At 32.3% G+C, this 20,956-nt stretch overlaps 2 protein-coding genes across 2 annotated transcripts; both read right to left on the reverse strand.

Annotated features, from left to right (window-relative positions):
• Positions 1-1,989: 1,989 nt before the first annotated feature.
• On the reverse strand, positions 1,990-14,014 carry LOC132742578 (uncharacterized). Its single transcript, XM_060731024.1, has 5 exons — positions 13,867-14,014; positions 6,468-6,587; positions 4,902-5,114; positions 3,391-3,564; positions 1,990-3,071 (listed from the first exon to the last, which is right to left on the reverse strand). Exons 2-5 carry the CDS (start codon positions 6,585-6,587, stop codon positions 2,907-2,909), a joined length of 672 nt encoding a protein of 223 aa, XP_060587007.1. The 5' UTR covers positions 13,867-14,014; the 3' UTR covers positions 1,990-2,906.
• A 1,013-nt stretch (positions 14,015-15,027) lies between these two features.
• On the reverse strand, positions 15,028-19,556 carry LOC132742579 (uncharacterized). Its single transcript, XM_060731025.1, has 4 exons — positions 19,415-19,556; positions 17,873-18,084; positions 16,368-16,541; positions 15,028-16,053 (listed from the first exon to the last, which is right to left on the reverse strand). The coding sequence occupies exons 2-4, from the start codon at positions 17,945-17,947 to the stop codon at positions 15,964-15,966; spliced, it is 339 nt and encodes a 112-aa protein (XP_060587008.1). The 5' UTR covers positions 17,948-18,084; positions 19,415-19,556; the 3' UTR covers positions 15,028-15,963.
• Between the last annotated feature and the right edge of the window lie 1,400 nt (positions 19,557-20,956).

Here is a 20,956-nt window from a genome sequence, read left to right on the forward strand (position 1 = left end):
GCTTTACACTTATAGATAGAAATATTTCGGTGTCGATGTGATAAAATTTGCACTACATCCAGAATGGAGAAAATAACTGATTTTATAAACAATACGAAGGTAAATACTTGGAGCCATCTTTGTTTTGATTCGTTGTTAATGACAGATACAGTTTTTGACGAGTATGTAACGTTTGTATTTATTTTGTTTGAAAATGTGAAAATGGTCGTGCATACGTCATAGTTGCCTTGCATTTGCTAAAAACTGGTTTTTAGCAATCATGAAAGGAATGCCTAGATTAGAATCCGTTACTACGACAACAAGATGCAAACAGGTATTTTGCTACTAGCATAATGAAAACATGAAAACAATGTAACTCAAAGGTAAACCATCATCAATGATTATTTATCTATTGTTGCCATATGTAAGCACTTAGTAGTTATGTACTTTTTGATAAACAGGAATTATTATCAGATTGTCTTTGCTATAACGATCAACAATTTTTGTTTCAAAATAGATTCCTTTTTCAAGCAAATGTGTATGTACCGTGAAGTATTAAGCTCGCAATGTCAAGTAACAAGAGGTTTATAAAGACTAAAATACCTAATTTATGACTTCATATAAAACTTTATGAAACCAAGTGTAGAAAAGTTAAGGCTAACCTGTAAACAACTTAAGATCATAGTTGTTAACTTTTGAACGTAAATAGAACGAAACAAAAAACGCTTATTTTTCAACTAAATAAATGCTTTGGCTCTTCTGATAATAAATAAACCATGTCGTTGACAAGAGCGCCCTTACAAAAAGTTCATCCAGTATGTTTAATCAAATATGGTGAATTTACATTTACTAACATGTCTTTGCACTAGAGAGACCTTCATCTATAAAGGTTTCTGCTTTAACTACTTGAATTGATGAAAATATGATTGATAGTTCAGGTTTATACCGATTGGTATTGAATAAATTTTACAATGCCTTGTAATTATTAATAGTTTCATTTGAACGTACAGTTTTACACTAACCATTATCTGAACAAATAATCACATTTTATTTGATACGAATTACGATATTTCTGGTGCAGGGAATGATTGTTCTACTAACTTTCACTGATCGTCAAACACTATTTATATAAAAAAAAACTTTTGTACCATGATCAATTACATTAAAATTTATATCATTCCCCACTCTATAATTATAGATGAAGTTGAAACGTTAATTACTCTGCGGCATTTCTTCAAAGAACGACTAATTAAATCAGATTTGTTGACATTTGTTAATATAATTAGAATCACTTGTCATTCTACAATATTAATGAAAGTGAACTCGCAAGTCAACTTCAATGTTGATAAGATGTTTTGAAAGAAATATCATAGAAATTCTGGTACCATTGTGGTTAATGTTGAAACTTAAGTCTATCCCTTTGTTCTAAGCCGTGATTGATACCATTGCATGTATTATAGTAAAAACCATCATGTTTTTATGTTAATGTACGGGACTGAAAATGAAATTATGCTTAAATATAACATAAGACATAACAATCTAGTAGTCCAAAGTTATGACAATTTTGCACGATAGTGAGGTGTCCGTTTCTTTTTCCAGGGATCGTGGGTTCAAGTCGTACTAGGGTCAAGGCCATGTTTCTTCATATGACACAAATGATGGTCTGTTTCATGATGCTGACTAGAAGACGGTTCAAATAAGCCTCAAGTTGCCATAACAACCGAGCGAAATAAAATATTTAGCTGTTTTAATAAGGTCTGTTGATATTTTTTTTTATCTTAAATAATACTTCGCCACTTTTACAGTAATTGATAACCGGCGCAAAATCGTCTTTGCTTATGCAATAAGTTTTTAAATAAAGAATAGAAACTTCCATGTTCTATTCAAATTTGCAACATATTTTCTTATCTCTGTTACAACTAAAATGGAACTTTTTATGAAGGCTATTTTCAAACTGGTCCTCTGATTTTTTTAATGTTATAGAAATATTTAAGAATCGACAACACCAAGCATTCATCTATCTTTTATTGGTTAACCATATTCATGATAATAAATAATCGTTCCAAATATACACACATACATTTTGCTCTCTAATTGGCACAATTTGTTTGGATCATTACAATAAGGTTAACATAAATATATCATAACAAATTTAAAACGTGGAAAACGTAAACAAACATAAATCAATATGTAAACATAAATAAATATGTAACTTAAAGCATCTTCATATATTTTGATCCAAAACATTATGCGTTACAAAGAGAATGACGCAAATAACACATATTTTTGGAATTTAATTATAAAACAGTGAAATCTGTGTTAAGTACTTTTTGTATATACCGAATGTTACACAAGTACTGTTTTGCAATGATTGTAGTGTATTGAGCGGGGACGTTAGCTGACAATGCCTAACATCGTTCACGAGCGGGCTCAATAAAATCTACCCTGCAAAATTATCATTTTCCCCGTCATTGGCGTTCTTTATGTAATCACGTTTTACACCTTGTATTGGTTATATATGAAAATGCATCCTGTTCATGAATTTAAACTGGGGGACTGTACAGAATAGAAACTAACTGGTATTTTGCACAGTATTTAACATACTTATAAAGTTATTGCAATAAAGATATATCAAAACTCTCAAATTGAAATATTAAATATTTCTCATGTAATATTGCAAAATTATTGCACATCATCATGTCATGTCAATGGTTTGTAAAACTGCACTGGCTATTTTGATGATTAACTTTCAAAAATGGAATCAAAAGGCAAAACACTGCGTTTCATTTCTAAATAAAGTGATTCCAAAATCATAACAGTTTAATTATTTCATTATTGTAATAGTGTAGTGTTTAATCTAATCCCCGTTGAGAACTATATTATCTGTAACACTTCATGTCAATAACAATAACACAGAAACTAAACTATTAAATCATCTTTTTAGTTGGAAAAACCCTTCTCTCCATAGAAGGTGAATACTGATATTCTAGAATTTCAAATTGTTCCATCGTCTGACGGTTTGCAGATGGTCGTCTGCCCGAATAAGGGACTGTATGAAACTTTCTGTCACTACTATAACTCGTGTAGGGAACCTGTAATAATCAATGTATATGTAGACAATTTTTAAATTTGTATTTTTTTATGAATTGTATAGAACATTTGTCACATTCCAGTATCACACTAATAATACGATCAATTAACTAGAAGTAATTAGATTGGTTACAAACAATTGTTTTTGTTCAAGCAAGTGCAACGAACTATTAAGCGCCAAGAAAAAGAGATTGCCAATACTTGGGCACGAAAGTTTTTTTAATTCAATACAATTTTTAAGCTGGATTGTGAATCGTCATTTAAGACTATCATTCAAAACAAATGAAATGCAAACATTTTTAAGTTTTCGTAATTTTATACCTGCTTGTCTGTTATTAACGGAGAATCAGGACTGTAGTCCGGCGTCATCATCGGTGTTGGTGCTGGAAGAGGACGAACTGTAGAGGACACTGAAGATGTTGATAGTCGAGAAGATACGGACATTGCTCGACGACGGAATGGCCGTCGGGGCAAATCATACTCATCATCATCCTCCTAGAGTGAACATAAAACTGACATTTTATCTTGACAATTAATTCGGTCAGAGAGAGTTTAAACGAATAAACGCATAAAAGATAATTTTAATTGTTCAGGATATATTGCCACTTAAAGCCTCAATAGATTATTTGGGTTCATCGTTTTCAAAAACATATCTAGTAAGTCAAAGGTCATTTATTTTCTTATTTCATTCAGGTTTTACCAACAATCAGTCAGTCAAACTTTGTAAATATGTACCTAATATAACATTATTTTCCTCTCCTCAGAGACAACAATATAAAATATCGCCTTCACTAAGTGTACCAAATGATGCCTTTCATTGGAAACTTCAGGATAAATCGATAAAAGCTTATCGCCTAAATAGAGGCATTTTTTCAGATAGTTCAAGTTAAATTGAAAATCAATATCGCGCCGAGATACATTCGCCAGACATATAAGTTTTGTTTTAAAGTATGTTTTAAGTGAAAGACTACTATGACAACAAACATGCATTTAATGTCTTCACTTATTATGATTTACAATCGGAAAACATTTAACATTTAAAATTTAACTTAACGTTAGGAAAATGGCTAAGAAAATATTGATTTAGGCTTTGAGAAATAAATTTCCACACATCGCTTTTTTCAACTTAGCTTTTTTGCGCGCATACAATCTCAGTAAAATAGTAACAAATAAATATTTAAAACTGCTTTATTCCTGCTTCTATGAATTGTCAATACTTTTCTTACTTCGGTTGATTCTAGATTTCCAACTTGAATATTTTACAAACACATTAAAGTGGATTGGTTTACAATGGGCACATATTCAATAATTTTTTCAGATATTGATGAAAACAAGAGAAATGTATCGTTTGGCTATTCTTTTAAAATATTTCATAAAAATAAAAAGTTTATAGAGTTCTTAGTGATTTAATATGAACATTCTTTCTAGAACAAATTTTAATATATTCTAGAACAATTTTAGTTTTATATGAGTTGTATAAATCAGCCATTCTGAAATCTCACACTTATTTACAACATTCAAAGTGGTTTGTTGTCCATTGTGATACTTAATACTATCAACATATTTAAATATAGTATTACAGACATTCCATTATGAACCAATTCACTTAAAAAAACAATTTAAATTTGTTATTGCGTTGCCGAACATGTTCCGAGTATGTTCTTAACCATAACTCTGCTGGTTTTGAAATGTGCAATTTGACCAGGAACTATACACTTTTTTATTTTGATATTGAAATAATATGGACTGTTCCAAATCTAAACAAGACAACTGAATTGAGTTAATCATTGAAAAGGCCTTAGGCGACAAAATACATACGAAAAATAACTTACAGTACTGTCATCTTCATTAAATGATATTGCTAATTCGGAATCTGCTGCCTTTCGTTTTCTCATTTCCACCAACATCTCTCGGAACTGTTCTTTCAAATTCTCGATCTTTTTCATCAGTTTATGGTTTTCCTCGCTGTGGTCACTTCGTTTAGCATCAAGTTTATGTTTTAGGTTTTGTAACTCTTGGTGGATCATCGACATTTTCTTCTGTAGCTAATACAATACGCGGAAATAAAATAAAATGTTTAACATAGTAATGTGAAGACACTAAATACAAATACAATAAATACAAAAAAAACTGTTTCTCTTTTACAGAATGGCTGATCTATACAACTCATATAAAACTAAAATAAAACTAATGACAGACATAACCTATTGATCTTCATAAAAAGCAGAAGCATTGTGCCTTGCATAAGATGGTTTGTAAACTTACTTAGTCGTGGGAGACAGTGATAAAATGTTGATGACAATCAGTTACGAAAGATCTTAGGTACTTTATGTCAATTTAAGTCTGGAGGATGTGATTGGTGATAAATGATCATTAGCAAAGAAAAATGTTGGTTTTTGTGAGCTTTTATTGCAGTTTAGTTAGATACTTTATTATTCTATTTTTTGTCTGCAATAATACTCGCCTAGAAAATACACATCTTCATTAAACTGTAAAGTTGGTTTCAGTTTTCTGTATTAAGTAATGAATAAATAAATAAAAACTTAAAACAAAATTATTTTTAGTAAAAATATGTTGAGCATTAAATGTAGGACACTATTTACATTAATTGGGATTGGGTATATTCAGGTTAAAAACACACAATAGTGGCAAGTCTTTTTAATTACATAAAATACATTAAATAAGATATTTCGAATTCAGTTGTGTGAATATTTGCTGATGAAACCCAAAGTTCCAAAAAGCTGCTTTGTACAATGTTATATGGAACAAGTTGACGTTATACAAGCGTCAAAAATGTTTTATTATAATTATACGTATAAACACTAAATTAGAGGTATTGTAACAGACGGTGTATTTGGGTTACATACACGTGTTCTCGCCAGGTACTTGCCAACACACTTCTTGAAGAGATTATAACAGAATGTATCATAGAGTGATGAGTGTTGTGTTGTACAACCTAAGCTAGAGCACTTTGTATATAAATATAGAATGATACCTGATGAAACACGCAACTGTTTCTTACAATATAAAAATATGTTTGCATCAAATAAAACACTTCATGAATGCATTGTGTGGTTACACCAAAGCCAAGAGAATAAAAAAGTAAGGAAAGTTATTGTTTTGTGAAGATTTAATGGAAATCATTTGCAATTAAAACTACATGTCATTTATTACATAATGATATTTCGATCCATAGTTTATTTAATATGTGCCTTACCAGGGTTTAACGCATGTGTATGACTTTGTGCACCAATAGCATTTAACAGCAACGTTTCGGGTACATGTCTATGTTTAAACACATTTGTTGCGACCTTAATATGTCCTTTTAAGCAAGTAATTGACAGTTAACCTGTTTAATAAGTTACCCCTGAAGATCCTCTCAAAAAGTCAAAATTTACTTGTGCGACTGTCTCCTCTGGTCTGATTTCTGTGCTGAGTAGAGTAAGATAAAACTTTTTGTTTGACTGTTGATCTCCTGGAATACGCCTGTGACCCAGTTGTTCATACAGAGTTTCCATCTATAAAAATGATAGATGTTTTTGCAATATAACTTAAGTCAATAAATAGAAATGACTCTATAGACAGTTTTGGTGAAGCATTATACATCTTCTGTATGATTGCGTTAAGAACTGTGCGAATGAATACATGAAAAGTTAATGTTTAGGTAAATCATTAGCGACCGGTATAATTCACTATATCGTGATCAAAATTAAACACAAATAAAGAATTACTGTTATCGTCTGTGACTTTTGCCTAATGCTTTTAAGTATCTTATAATCACGTATGTATAAAAAAGTAAGTGGTATACTTAACAATAGGAGTTTCGTTCATTCAAAAGCGTACTATTTTCAGTCTTGAAATATAAATATGAAAATTATCCTAGTTTCCTTATTTCCTTTATAGGTCACCTAATGATATTAATATTATTAAACTTAATCAATTACAACTTTAAACCCCATTCATGTTGCTTTAATTATCTATATACTTCCAGAATGAATATAATGTAACTGATGATTTGTTTTGAACGTTGAATGTTGAATAAGTCAGATTATGTTTATTATGTAGAAAAAGATATCGCAGTGTTGAACAGGTCGAAGCACTGTGTAGGAATTATCCTCAGAACTTTATGTTTAGAATGAAATATTTTAACTTACAATTCATTTTTGCAATACTTGACCAGCAATTTGTCAAATAACAACTGTTTATTTATTTTATATAATGACCAGCACAATCTACAAATGAGAGACTTTAACTATTTTTTTCTAGATTACTAATGTTCATACAATTAGCTAATTAACAAAAAGAATGTTAAGAAAAAATCCGTTACTACGACAACAAAATGCTAACATCAATGTTGTAGACAATTTAAAAAAAAATGCAGACTGAATAGCGAACCGTGCAGTGCACTAGTCACATTGGTATAATATGTTGCCTACAGCAGTTTAAAGGTTGAAACAATATAATATTTGAAAAAAATTATCGTTCGGAAGCATTAAAATCAGTAGAATAACATGAAAATTGCAGGCTCGGTTCGATTGATTTTGTACACGAGGGATAATGAAAAAGTGCTTCATACCCACGTCCCCTAACACCGGCTTGAGCGGTACTCAATTTTCAACACTCAAAAGTGCTGAAATCATCATCTCGAAGGACCAGAATAATACTACAACACTGAAATGAAGTACGGAAAAGACCCTTTCGCTTGAATTTCGCTAAGCAGACTTGCTCATTAAAAAGTCTTTATTAATTCCCTTGGTATTGCAATGTCTTTGTATCAAACTTTTCATCGCCTGATAATTATGCGAAGTTCGTTTATAAGACTTTCGACGGCATGTGAAAGTGAAACTGTCAAATTTGAATACAGTAAGCATTTTCAGAAATAATTGTAATTCGTAAAAATCATTTTTTGAATATAGCACATTGCTTCTTATTAGTCTTACAAAATTAAACATATAAGGCCCGGTCACATAGCCCTCCACGGGTGTATCGCGGCCGAATAACGGCCAAAAATTTCTGCCCGTGAAGCAGACACTGTTGGACGCTTTGAGGTCGCGATAAAGACGCGATACAGCCGTACACGCGGTAAGAAATTCACACACGGTAGGTCGCGCGAAAAAGTTTTGGGCTGCCCAAAAATTAAGACCGCAGGTAATCGCGGGAGGTACACGTGGTACACACGCGATAAAGACGCGGTACAGACGCAGAACGAACGTGCTAGGATGTGCTACGACCGCGGTTAAGACGTGGTTACACGCGGTAGGACGCGAAATTTTAGCGGGTAATCGCGGGTGGAGCGCGGTCATGGCACGTTTGTTCCGCGTCTGTACCGCGTTGTTATCACGTGCATTAGCGTGTGTACCGCGTGTAAGCACGGACAAACGCCTTACTCCGCGTAAACAGCGCGCCCCAATACCGGCCTAATAACGTTCAATTGCGTCTTGTACATGTCCCAAATACGATTGTCCACGGCCTAATCGCGTCCGTACAACGTCTGATTTTAGGTATATAAAAAGCGCGATTTGCCGAGCATTCGTCAGTTGTCAGTTGCGGCCTCCACTGGCACTGGGCTACCTTCATCTGCTGCCTTCGCCCTCGGCTTCTTGCTCGCACGCTGCTTCTTCTTCTTGGCCGGGGAACTCGACGTGGGCTTCTTCTTCGGTGCCATAGCTTGATCTTCACGGGACTGTGTCTTGAGCGGTTATGATTTCTACAGCCAGGTTCGGCTGCTTTATTATACCCGTGGTAGGCCGCGGTACCGCCGCGCTTCACCCGCGATAAGGACGCGGAACAGTCGCCGGCGTCTGTTCCGCGGGCATACCACGGGTAAACCGCGGGTAAGCCAATTTTGCACATTTTCCACCACGGGCAACCGCGGGCAAAAAATAATCGCGAAATTTTACCCGCGATACAGACGCGAAAGGCTGTATGACCGGGCCTTTAAGAATGATAGTGCATTATGTACATACAATTCTACAAAACAAGATAATGTCAGCTTCTATGGCTTTAAATAAGGAAAAAATCATCAATTGCTTTCTCTCTGAAGTTTTAAACGTTGAGATAAAAGAAACCATTAGTGATCTGTGAGGTGGCAATGGTGTATTCAAGTTGAGTTGTTCTCATAACAACAATGAAGTGGAGACTTAATTCAGCTTCTATTATTGTGTCTTTATTACCAAGAACGTTGACAAAGAGCATCTAAATTGTCTGAAAAACATCTTAAATATTGAACAATAGACATCATATACGTCTAAGAGACCAGTCACTGATTGCTTGTTTCAGAGCATCCGTCATTCGTTAAATGTTAAGTATATTGATCACCCAACGTTTGTTACCACATCCCCATCAGAAGAAGTGGCACAAACAAATCATGTTACAGGAGTGAAATAAATATCACAGAGGGATGATTGAGAATTCGGTATGTCAGCGATCTATATAATCATGAGCTATTCTTATTAGAACGTGTTTGTTTATGTTGTAGTTTGTTTGGCGTCTTGTTGTTATCTTTTGTACCTCTTTAAACTTTTTAAGTTTCTCTCTTTTCAATTGTATGGTGTAAGCGGTGCCAAACTGGATGTTTTGCACAATTTGGGGTTGTGAACGGCGTAAAACCGTGCAAATGCTGTAACTTAATCCTATAAACGTTACTCTATCTTGTATATATATTTAGTTTTATTTGGTTCGGTTTCATTTTGTCACATTTTATAACACCATGTTAATGTAGTTATCCTAGTCTATAAACTAAAGAACTGTGTGACCAACACCGTACGCTAATATTGATTTTAAAAACGTCCAATGTATTCGAAATCGCCTAACCCAAAATTGTAAAATGAGTTACTTGTTATTCTACGTAAAGACAGCCAAATATAACTACGTTGTTCCTTTCGAAGATAATGGAACAATGAACCAGTGGTGTTGTTTACATCAAGTAATAATTTTAATTTACATAATCTTAATTTGTTTGGTTTTAAATACATTATTTACCTGATTCGCCTAATAGCAAGATCTAGTATGTATATACATTTAACTTTTGAAATTAATAATATTGATAATTTGATTTGTTAGAACCAACTTAAATTATTGATATTGTCATTTAAGTCGTTCAAGCGAAATAAAGTACTAAAATGTAATAAGCAAAACATGCCAGGAGCAATAATGGATCTCGGCAGTGATAGATAAAATTTCCAAATACTTTAAATTTTACGAAAGATTTTGAAGCCAGAAGTATAGTTTTAAAACGTTTTAAATCATTTACCCTCTTCTTTAAATGCATAATTAAATTTAATAACTTTTTAATGAGTTATCTGCATAAGAATGATTATGATATTGAAATAATCGTCAGAATATTTTCAAGCTCCTGCCAATAATGTATGATTTGAGTTGGCAAACATATTAAAGGAATTAGAAGTTAAATTCTGTATATGCACAACATAAGTAGAGAAGTTTACGGTAATTAACAAATGTAATTGCAAAGATAGGTTTAGATTTTATGCACTGTTACTTTCCACAATGACAATTGATATTTTAATCAAACATTGTAATTGTTGTTCTTAAAATATCTACACTATATAAATATAAGCCTACTAATCATAAATGATGTACACTTTTCTAATAAAGAAGGAAAACCCTACAATTATTGAACGGCTTATATTTGTCAGTAGTTAGGTTTTGACTGGACCTTTTCTGTATCAATGATAAACAATCATATCTGTCTGTTTTGTGCTTTGTAAGTGTAAACAAGTATACTTGGACATATTACCGACAGCAATATTAAAACTATTCCTTGGAGAACTACTCCCAATTATAACAAAACTGGTAAACTTATTACTACAGCAAGGAATATTTCCAAATAAATGGAAAGAGGCTATCGTGAGACCACTTTTGAAGAAAATTGGACTTGAACTTGTATTCTCAAATTATAGACCTGTGAGTAATCTATCGTTTTTATCAAAACTGATTGAAAAAGCAGCTCTGAAAATACTAAATAAACATGCTGATCAGTATGACTTACTACCTACAAACCAATCCGCCTACAGAAAATACCACTCCTGTGAATCTGCTCTACTGCGATTAGTTAATGACCTGTTGGCAGCCATGGAAAAACAAGAACTTACAGCGCTAATCGCGATTGATCTCAGTGCCGCGTTCGACACTGTGGATCATGATATACTCGTCGACGTGCTACAGAAGCAGTACGGCGTGAGCGGTTCAGTGCTCAGCTGGCTTGATTCATACCTTTGTCCGAGGGGCTGTCGCGTGTGTGTCAACTCGGCGGTCTCAGCTCCACGGCAACTAGAGTGCAGTGTCTCCCAGGGTAGTTTTTAGGGCCTTGGCTCTACCTAACGTATGCGGGAACCTTGTTTGACGTGATTCCATCTGGATTATCGGTGTATGGATTCGCTGATGACCATACTGCAACCAAACGTTTTAAACCGACTGAAGAAAATAGTGAAATTTCTGCAATCGCTGAATTAGAAAATGCTGCGATTGATATCAACAACTGGATGAACGCTAATAAACTCAAGATGAACTCATCGAAAACAGAATTCATAACATTTGGAAGTTCTCAACAACTCGAAAAGTGTCACCTAAAATCCATTTGTATTAACGGAGATAAGATCAACTCCGAGGAGTCCATTAGATATTTAGGCGCATTTCTAGACCAAAAACTAAATTTCAAGGAACATGTCAAGCGAAAGTGCCGTACTGCAATGTTAAACTATCTTAGAATAAAACGTATCCGAAAATACCTCACCAAAGAAGCAGCTGAAATACTAGTAATAGCACTCGTAATGTCACACTTGCATTGTCATTATTGCAATGTCATTCTTTATGGTGTATCCGATTTTGAATTGAAAAAATGCAACGTATTCAAAACATGTGCGCTAAGTTAGTTCTGCAACGAAAGAAATTTGACAGTTCAAGGCAAGCATTGTTCGGCCTTCACTGGCTGCCCATCAAATCTAGAATCGAATATAAAATTTTGACTTTTGTATACAATTGTTCAATCGGTCATGCTCCAAAATACCTTTCTGAACTCCTAACCAAACAAGTACCAAATACCCGATTACGTTCAGCTAAAACCTCTGAGAACTGCTACGTTATTCCATTCAATAAAAGAAAAACTTTAGTGGCAGAAGTTTCGGAACTATTGGTCCAAAATTGTGGAATCCGCTGCCATTAGAGTTGGAACAATCGAAAAATATTGATGTATTTAAGAGAAATCTTAAAACACATTTTTTCAGAAAGTTTGAATCACTATTTTAAAATCTGAAATGAGATAAACATGAGTAACGTATAACTGATGACTGACAGTGTGATGAATGTGCAATGTAAATGAATGTTTTATTCTTTTTAATCCATTTGTAATCAAGTTACATGTATGTAAATAATCTTATCTCATGCTACATGTATATCAATCAGTTTTATCATTTTATGGTCTCTAATTTTTTTTAAAAATATGTTAATTGGAATTGTATGTAAAAGCTTTTATTTCATTTGATGTTGATCCACATATTCTTATGCATTCACAATTTTATTCTTATTATTTATATGTACTGTACAACGCCGTTGAATATTGTTAAATAGAAACAGGCGTTTAATTAAATAAAAAGTTTCAAGTTTCAAGTATACTGGCTAATTAACTGTGTGGTATGTCTTTTCATTCATGTTATATTATGATATTGTATATCTAAATCCGATTTATTACCTCTTGGTGGCGATAACAAATTAACTTAATTCAAAAGTTCAACACAATTATGCCCCTTGTTGCTGTGCTGGGGTGTTGCCTTTTATGACTGAGACATCAATATTACAGCCGCCGCTTACTCCTGCGTGATTGCAAGAGTAGACTGAATGGGTTCGAATAATTGGAAACAAACAAGCACAAAGAAGCATATTGAAACTATACAATTTAATGAAGAAATATACTCAAACTTAATTTGAACATCGATATTGTAGTGTGATTCATATCAATATTTGAGTAAAAAGTGTATAAACACTTTTCAATTTAGTTATCTTTTTTCACAATTTAAAAAAAAAAGAAATGAGAGAAAGGTCTGAAATTTAGCGCGCAAGTTATTGGTTTAGACCTACATCAAATGACATAAAAATATTGAAAAATAAAATTCCAGTCCGGTCATGTCAAACCACCTTAATGAATCATCGGTGTACATTTACATATCATATGATATTATCTACATACACCAATAAAGAATGTTTTACACTTATAGATAGAAATATTTCGGAGTCGATGTGATAAAATTTAAAGGTAAATACTTGCAGCCGTCTTTGTTTTGGTTCGTTGTTAATGACCGATATAGTTTTGACGAGTATGTAACGTTCGTATTTATTTTGTCAGAAAATGTGAAAATTGTCGTGCATACGTCATACTTGCCTTGCATTTGCTAAAAACTGGTTTTTTAGCAATCATGAAAGGAATGTCTAGATTAGAATCCGTTACTACGACAACAAGATGCAAACAGGTATTTTGCTACTAGCATCATAAAAACATGAAAACAATGTATCTCAAAGGTAAACCTACATCAAAGATTATTTATCTATTGTTGCCATATGTAAGCACTTGATCGTTATGTGCTTTTTGATTAACACGAATTATTATCAGATTGTCTTTAACAATTTTTGTTTCAAAATAGATTCCTTTCTCAAGCAAATATGTATGTACCGTGAAGTATTAAGCTCGCAATGACAAGTAACAAGAGGTTTATAAATACTAAAATACCTAATTTATGACTTCATATAAAACTTTATGAAACCAAGTGTAGAAAAGTTAAGGCTTACCTGTAAACAACTTTAGATCATATATAGTTGTAAACGTTTGAACGTAAATAGAACGAAACAAAAAACGCTTATTTTTCAACGAAATAAATGCTTTGGCTCTTCTGATAATAAATAAACCAAGAGCGCCCTTACAAAAAGTTTATCCAGTATGTTTAATCCAATATGGTAAATTTACATTTACTTCCCTGTCTTTGCATCAGAGAGAGCTTCATCTATAAATGTTTCTGCTTTAATTGATAAAGGTTTCTACTTGAATTGATGGAAATATGATTGATAGTCCAGGTTCATACCGATGGGTATTGAATAAATTTTAATAGTTTGACACTAACCATTATCTGAACAAATAATTACATTTTATTTGATACAAATCACGATATTTCTGGTGCAGGGAATGATTGTTTTACTAACTTTCACTGATCGTCAAACACTATTTATATAAAAAAAACTTATGTACCATGATCAATTACATTTAAATTTATATCATTCCCCACTCCATAATTGTAGATGAAGTTGAAACGTTAATTACTCTGCGGCCTTTCTTCAAAGAACGACTAATCAAATCAGATTGTTTACATTTGTTAATATATATGTAGTTAGAATCACTTGTCATTCTACAATATTTATGAAAGTGAACCCGCAAGTCAACTTCAATGTTGATGAGAGGTTTTGAAAGAAATATCGTAGAAATTCTGGTACCATTGTGGTTAATGTTGAAACTTAAGTCTTAGCCGTGAATGATACCATTGCATGTATAATAGTAAAAACCGAACATGTTTTTATGTTAATGTACGGGACTGAAAATGATATAATGCTTAAATATAACATAAAACATAAACAATCTAGTAGTCCAAAGTTATGACCATTTTGTACGTTGAGGTGTCCGTTTCTTTTCCAGGGATCGTGGGTTCAAGTCGTACTAGGGTCAAGGCCATGTTTCTTTATATGACACAATTGCTGGTCTGTTCCTGGTCTATATGAATATATTTTTAAATAAAGAATAGAAACTTCCATGTTCAATTCAAATTTGCAACATATTTTTTATCTCTGTTACAACTACAATGAAACTTTTTATGAAGGCTTTTTTCAAACTGGTCCTCTGATTTTTTTAATGTTATACAAATATTTAAGAATCGACAACACCAAGCAATTATCTATCTTTTATTGGTTAACCATATTCATGAGAATAAATAATCGTTCCAAATATACACACATACATTTTGCTCTCTAATTGGCACAATTTCTTTGGATCATTTCAATAAGGTTAACATAAATATATCATAACAAATTTGAAACGTGGAAAACGTAAACAAACATAAATAAATATGTAACTCAAAGCATGTTCATATATTTTGATCCAAAATATAAGGCGTTACAAAGAGAATGAGGCAAATAACATTTATTTGTGGAATTTAATTATAAAACAGTGAAATCTGTGTTAAATACTTTTTGTATATACCGAATGTTACACAAGTACTGTTTTGCAATGATTGTAGTGTATTGAGCGGGGACGTTAGCTGGCAATTTCTAAGATCGTTAATGAGCGGGCTCAATCAAATCTACCCTGCAAATAATCATTTTTCCCGTCATTGGCGTTCTTTATGTAATCCAGTTTTACTCCTTGTATTGGTTATATATGAAAATGTATCCTAATCATGAATTTAAACTGCGGTGTAGGAACTAACTGGTGAAATTCATTGCTTTTGCACAGTTATTGCAATAAAGATATATCAAAAATTCAACTCTCAAATTGAAATCTTAAATTTTTCTCATGTAATATTGCAAAATTATTGCACATCATGTCATGTCAATGGTTTGTAAAACTACACTGGTTATTTTGATGATTAATTTTCAAAAATGGAATCAAAAGGCAAAACACTGCGTTTCATTCACTTTCTAAATAAAGTGATTCTAAAATCATAACAATTTAATTATTTCATTATTTTAATAGTGTAGTGTTTAATCTAATCCCCGTTGAGATTTATATTATCTGTAACACTTCATGTCAATAACAATAACACAAAAATTAAACTATTAAATCATCTTTTTAGTTGGCAAAACCCTTCTCTCCATAGAAGGTGAATACTGATATTCTAGAATCTAAATCGTCTGACGGTTTGCAGATGGTCGTCTGCTCGAATAAGGGACTGTATGAAACTTTCTGTCACTACTATAACTCGTGTAGGGAACCTGTAATAATCAATGTATATGTAGACAATTTTTTAATTTGTAAATTTTTATGAATTGTATAGAACATTTGCCACATTCCAGTACCACACTAATAACACTATCAATCAACTAGAAGTAATTAGATTGGTTACAAACAATTGTTTTTGTTCAAGTGCAACAAACTATTAAGCGCCAAGGAAAAGAGATTTGCCAATACTTGGGCACAAAAGTTTTTTAATTCAATACAATTTTTAAGCTGGATTGTGAATCGTCAATCAAGACTATCATTCAAAAAAAATAAAATGCAAACATTTTTAGTTTCCGTAATTTTATACCTGCTTGTCTGTTATTAACGGAGAATAAGGACTGTAGTCTGGCGTCATCATCGGTGTTGGTGCTGGAAGAGGACGAACTGTAGAGGACACTGAAGATGTTGATAGTCGAGAAGATACGGACATTGCTCGACGACGGAATGGCCGTCGGGGCAAATCATACTCATCATCATCCTCCTAGAGTGAACATAAAACTGACATTTTATCTTGACAATTAATTCGGTCAGTGAGAGTTTAAACGAATAAACGCATAAAAGATAATTTTAATTGTTCAGGATATATTGCCACTTAAAGCCTAAATAGATTATTTGGGTTCATCGTTTTCAAAAACATATCTAGTAAGTCAACGGTCATTTATTTACTTATTTCATTCAGGTTTTACCAACAATCAGCCAGTCAAACTTTGTAAACATGTACCTAATATAACATTATTTTCCTCTACTCAGAGACAACAATATAAAATATCCCTTCACTAAGTGTACCAAATGATGCCTTTCATTGGAAACTTCAGGATTAGTCGATAAAAGCTTATCGCCTAAATAGAAGCATTTTTTCAGATAGTTCAAGTTAAATTGAAAAGAGATACATTTGCCAGACATATAAAATTTTTTTTAAAGTATCTTTTAAGTGAAAGATTACTATGACAACAAACATGCATTTAATGTCTTCACTAATTATGATTTACAATCGAAAAATCGTTAACATTTAAAATTTAACTTAACGTTAGGAAAATAGCTAAGAAAATATTGATTTTGGCTTTGAGAAATAAATTTCCACGCATCACTTTTTTCAACTTAGCTTTTTTGCGCGCATGTAATCTCAGTAAAATAGTCACAGATAAATATTTAAAACTGTTTTATTCCTGCCTCTATGAATTGTCAATACTTTTCTTACTTCGGTTGATTCTAGATTTCCAACTTGAATATTTTACAAACACATTAAAGTGGATTGGTCTACAATGGGCACATATTCAATGAATTTTTCAGATATTGATAAAAACAAGAGAAATGTATCGTTTGGCTATTCTGTTAAAATATTTCATAAAAATAAAATGTTTATAGGGTGATTTGATATGAACATTCTTTCTAGAACAAATTTTAATTTATTCTAGAACAATTTAAGTTTTATATGAGTTGTATAAATCAGCCGTTTTCATGGTGTACATGTCTGCAATATAAAGATATGTTATATCGAATCATATATCTCACACTTATAACTTAATACTATCAACATAATTAAATATGGTTTTACAGACATGACATTCCATTATGAATCAATTCACTTAACAAAACAATTTAAATTTGTTATTGCGTTGCCGAACATGTTTCGAGTATGTTCTTAACCATAACTCTGCTGGTTTTGAAATGTGCAATTTGACCAGAAACTATACACTTTTTTATTTTGATATTGAAATAATATGGACTGTTCCAAATCTAAACAAGACAACTGAATTGAGTTAATCATTGAAAAGGCCTTAGGCGACAAAATACATACGAAAAATAACTTACAGTACTGTCATCTTCATTAAATGATATTGCTAATTCGGATTCTGCTGCCTTTCGTTTTCTCATTTCCACCAACATCTCTCGGAACTGTTCTTTCAAATTCTCGATCTTTTCATCAGTTTATGGTCTTCCTCGCTGTGGTCACTGCGTTTAGCATCAAGTTTATGTTTTAGGTTTTGTAACTCTTGGTGGATCATCGACATTTTCTTCTGTAGCTAATACAATTAGCGGAAATAAAATAAAATGTTTTACATAGTAATGTGAAGACACTAAATACAAATACAATAAATACAAAAAACTGTTTCTCTTTTACAATGTAAAGATCAGAATGGCTGATCTATACAACTCATATGAAACTAAAATAAAACTAATGGCAGACATAACCTATTGATCTTCATAAAAAGCAGAAGCATTGTGCCTTGCATAAGATGGTTTGTAAACTTACTTAGTCGTGTGAGACAGTGATAAAATGTTGATGACAATCAGTTATGAAAGATCTTAGGTACTTTATGTCAATTTAAGTCTGGAGGATGTGATTGGTGATAAATGATCGTTAGCAAAGTAAAATGTTGTTTTTATGAGCTTTAATTGCAGTTTAGTTAGATACTGTATTATTCTACTTTTTGTCTGCAATAATACTCGCCTAGAAAATACACTTCTTCATTAAACTGTAAAGTTGGTTTCAGCTTTCTGTATTTAGTAATGAATAAATAATAAAAGCTTAAAACAAAATTATTTTTAGTAAAAATATGTTGAGCATTGAATGTAGGGCACTATTTACATTAATTTAGTTAATCAGGTTAAAAACACACAATAGTGGCAAGTCTTTTTAATTACATAAAATACATTAAATAAGATATTTCGAATTCAGTTGTGTGACTATTTGCTGATGAAACCCAAAGTTCCAAAAAGCTGCTTTGTACGTACAATGTGACGTTATACAAGCGTCAAAAATGTTTAAATATAAGCATACGTATAAGCACTAAATTAGAGGTATTGTAACAGACGGTGTATTTGGGTTACATACACGTGTTCTCGCCAGGTACTTGCCAACACACTTCTTGAAGATATTATAACAGAATTTATCATAGAGTGATGAGTGTTGTGTACAACCTAAGCTAGAGCACGTTGTATATAAATAAGGAAAGATACCTGATGAAATACGCAACTGTTTCTTACAGTATAAAAATGTGCTTGCATGATATAAAACACTTCATGAATGCATTGTGTGCTTACGCCAAAGGCATGAGAAATGAAAAAGTAAGGAAAATATTGTTTTGTGAAGATTTAAAGGAAACCATTTGCAATTAAAAACTTAATGTCATTTATGACATAATTAAAGTTCGATCAATAGCTTAGTTAACATGTGGGTTACTAAGGTATGTGCACCAATAACATTTTAACAGCAAAGTAGGGTATATTTCTAAGTTTAAACAAACATATTTTTGCCACCTCAGTTTGTCTTTTTAAGAGCAAGTAATTGCAAGCTAACCTGTTTAATAAGTACCCCTGAATAAGAAAAAAAGAAGAAAAGTCAAAATTTACCTGTGCGGCTGTCTCCTCTGGTCTTATTTCTGTGCTGAGTAGAGTAAGATAAAACTTTTTGTTTGACTGTTGATCTCCTGGAATACGCCTGTGACCCAGTTGTTCATACAGAGTTTCCATCTATAAAAATGATAGATGTTATTGCAATATAACTACTGTCAATAAATAAAAATGAGTCTATAGAAAATTTTGGTCAAGCATTATACATCTTCAGTAGAAATGAATACATGAATACATGAAACATTGAATGTTTTAGTAAATCATTATCGGTATTATTCACCATCATCTCGTGATCAAAATTGATCCCCACGTCCCCTAGCACCGTCTTGAGCGGCAATCAATTTTTAACACTCAAAAGTGCTGGAATCAATGTTTTTAAAGGACCAGAAAAGTTCAATAACACTGAAATGAAGTACGGAAAAGTTCTGTGAAGTTCGTTAAGATGTTTTAAGTGAATTTGTCAGATTTTAATACATGAAGCAATTTCAACAATTGTTATTGGTAAAACTTGTATTTTGAACTTAGCACATTGCACCTTATCAGTTTCTTTTCCAAAATTAAACATATTAAGAATGATTGCATTATATACATAAAATTCTACAAAACAAAAATGTGTCAGTTTATATGGCTTTAAATAGAAATAAATTCATCAGTGCTTTCTTAGTGAAGCTTTAAACGTTGAGATAGAAGAAATCATTAGTGATCTGTGAGGTGGTAATGGTACATTACACGATGTGGAGACTTAATTCAGCTTCTATTATTGTGTCTTTTTGAACAAGAACGTTGGCAAAGAGCATCTAAATTGTCTAAAAAACGTCTTAAATATTGAACAATAGACACGAATTACATTTGAGAGACCAGTCACTGATTGCTTGTTTCAGAGCATCGTTAAATGTTAAGTATATTGATCACCCAACGTTTGTTACAACATCCAAATCAGAAGAAGTGGCACAAATAAATCATGTTACAGGAGTGAAATAAATATCACAGAGGGATGATTGGGAATTCGGAATGGCAACGATCTATATAATCGTGGGCTATTCTTATTAGAGAGTGTTTGTTTATGTTGTAGTTAGTTTGGCGTCAAACTTTTTGAGTTTCCTCTTTATTTAAATTGTGTGGTGTAAGCGGTGCCCAACTGCATGTTTTGCGTTGTTTGGTGTTGTGGACGGCGTAAATCCGTGCATATGTATAAACGTTACTCTTTATTGTACATATTCAGTTTTCCTTTTTTATTCTTTTTTTTATTTAGGTTTCACTTTGTCTCATTTTATAACACCATTTTAATATAGATATCCTAGTCTATAGAAAGGATTGTAACCAACACCGTACGTTAATTATGACTTTAAGAACTTACGTACAATGGACTAAAAATCGTCTATCCCAATATTGCAAAATGAGCTACTTGTTATTCTAGATAAAGGAAGCCCAATATAACTACAATGTTTCTTTAGAAGATAAGGGAACTAGGAACCAAAGGTGCTGTTTATATCAAGTAATAATTTTTATTTCCATAATTTTATTTGTTTGGTTTTAAATCAA

The sequence above is a fragment of the Ruditapes philippinarum genome, unplaced genomic scaffold, assembly GCF_026571515.1.
Source record: "Ruditapes philippinarum isolate M1 unplaced genomic scaffold, ASM2657151v2 ctg544_1_1_1_1, whole genome shotgun sequence".
Classification (NCBI taxonomy): Eukaryota; Metazoa; Mollusca; class Bivalvia; order Venerida; family Veneridae; genus Ruditapes; species Ruditapes philippinarum.

Excerpts from the sequence above, each read along its gene's own strand:
- LOC132742578 (XM_060731024.1), bottom strand. The coding sequence starts at position 6,587 with ATGGAAACTCTGTATGAACAACTGGGTCACAGGCGTATTCCAGGAGAT. Across the intron at positions 5,115-6,467 it reads CAGAGGAGACAGTCGCACAA|CTACAGAAGAAAATGTCGAT; the intron begins GTAAATTTTGAC and ends GTATTGTATTAG. Across the intron at positions 3,072-3,390 it reads CGTTAATAACAGACAAGCAG|GTTCCCTACACGAGTTATAG; the intron begins GTATAAAATTAC and ends TGATTATTACAG.
- LOC132742579 (XM_060731025.1), bottom strand. The coding sequence starts at position 17,947 with ATGTTGGTGGAAATGAGAAAACGAAAGGCAGCAGAATCCGAATTAGCA. Across the intron at positions 16,542-17,872 it reads TTAATGAAGATGACAGTACT|GAGGATGATGATGAGTATGA; the intron begins GTAAGTTATTTT and ends TGTTCACTCTAG. Across the intron at positions 16,054-16,367 it reads CGTTAATAACAGACAAGCAG|GTTCCCTACACGAGTTATAG; the intron begins GTATAAAATTAC and ends TGATTATTACAG.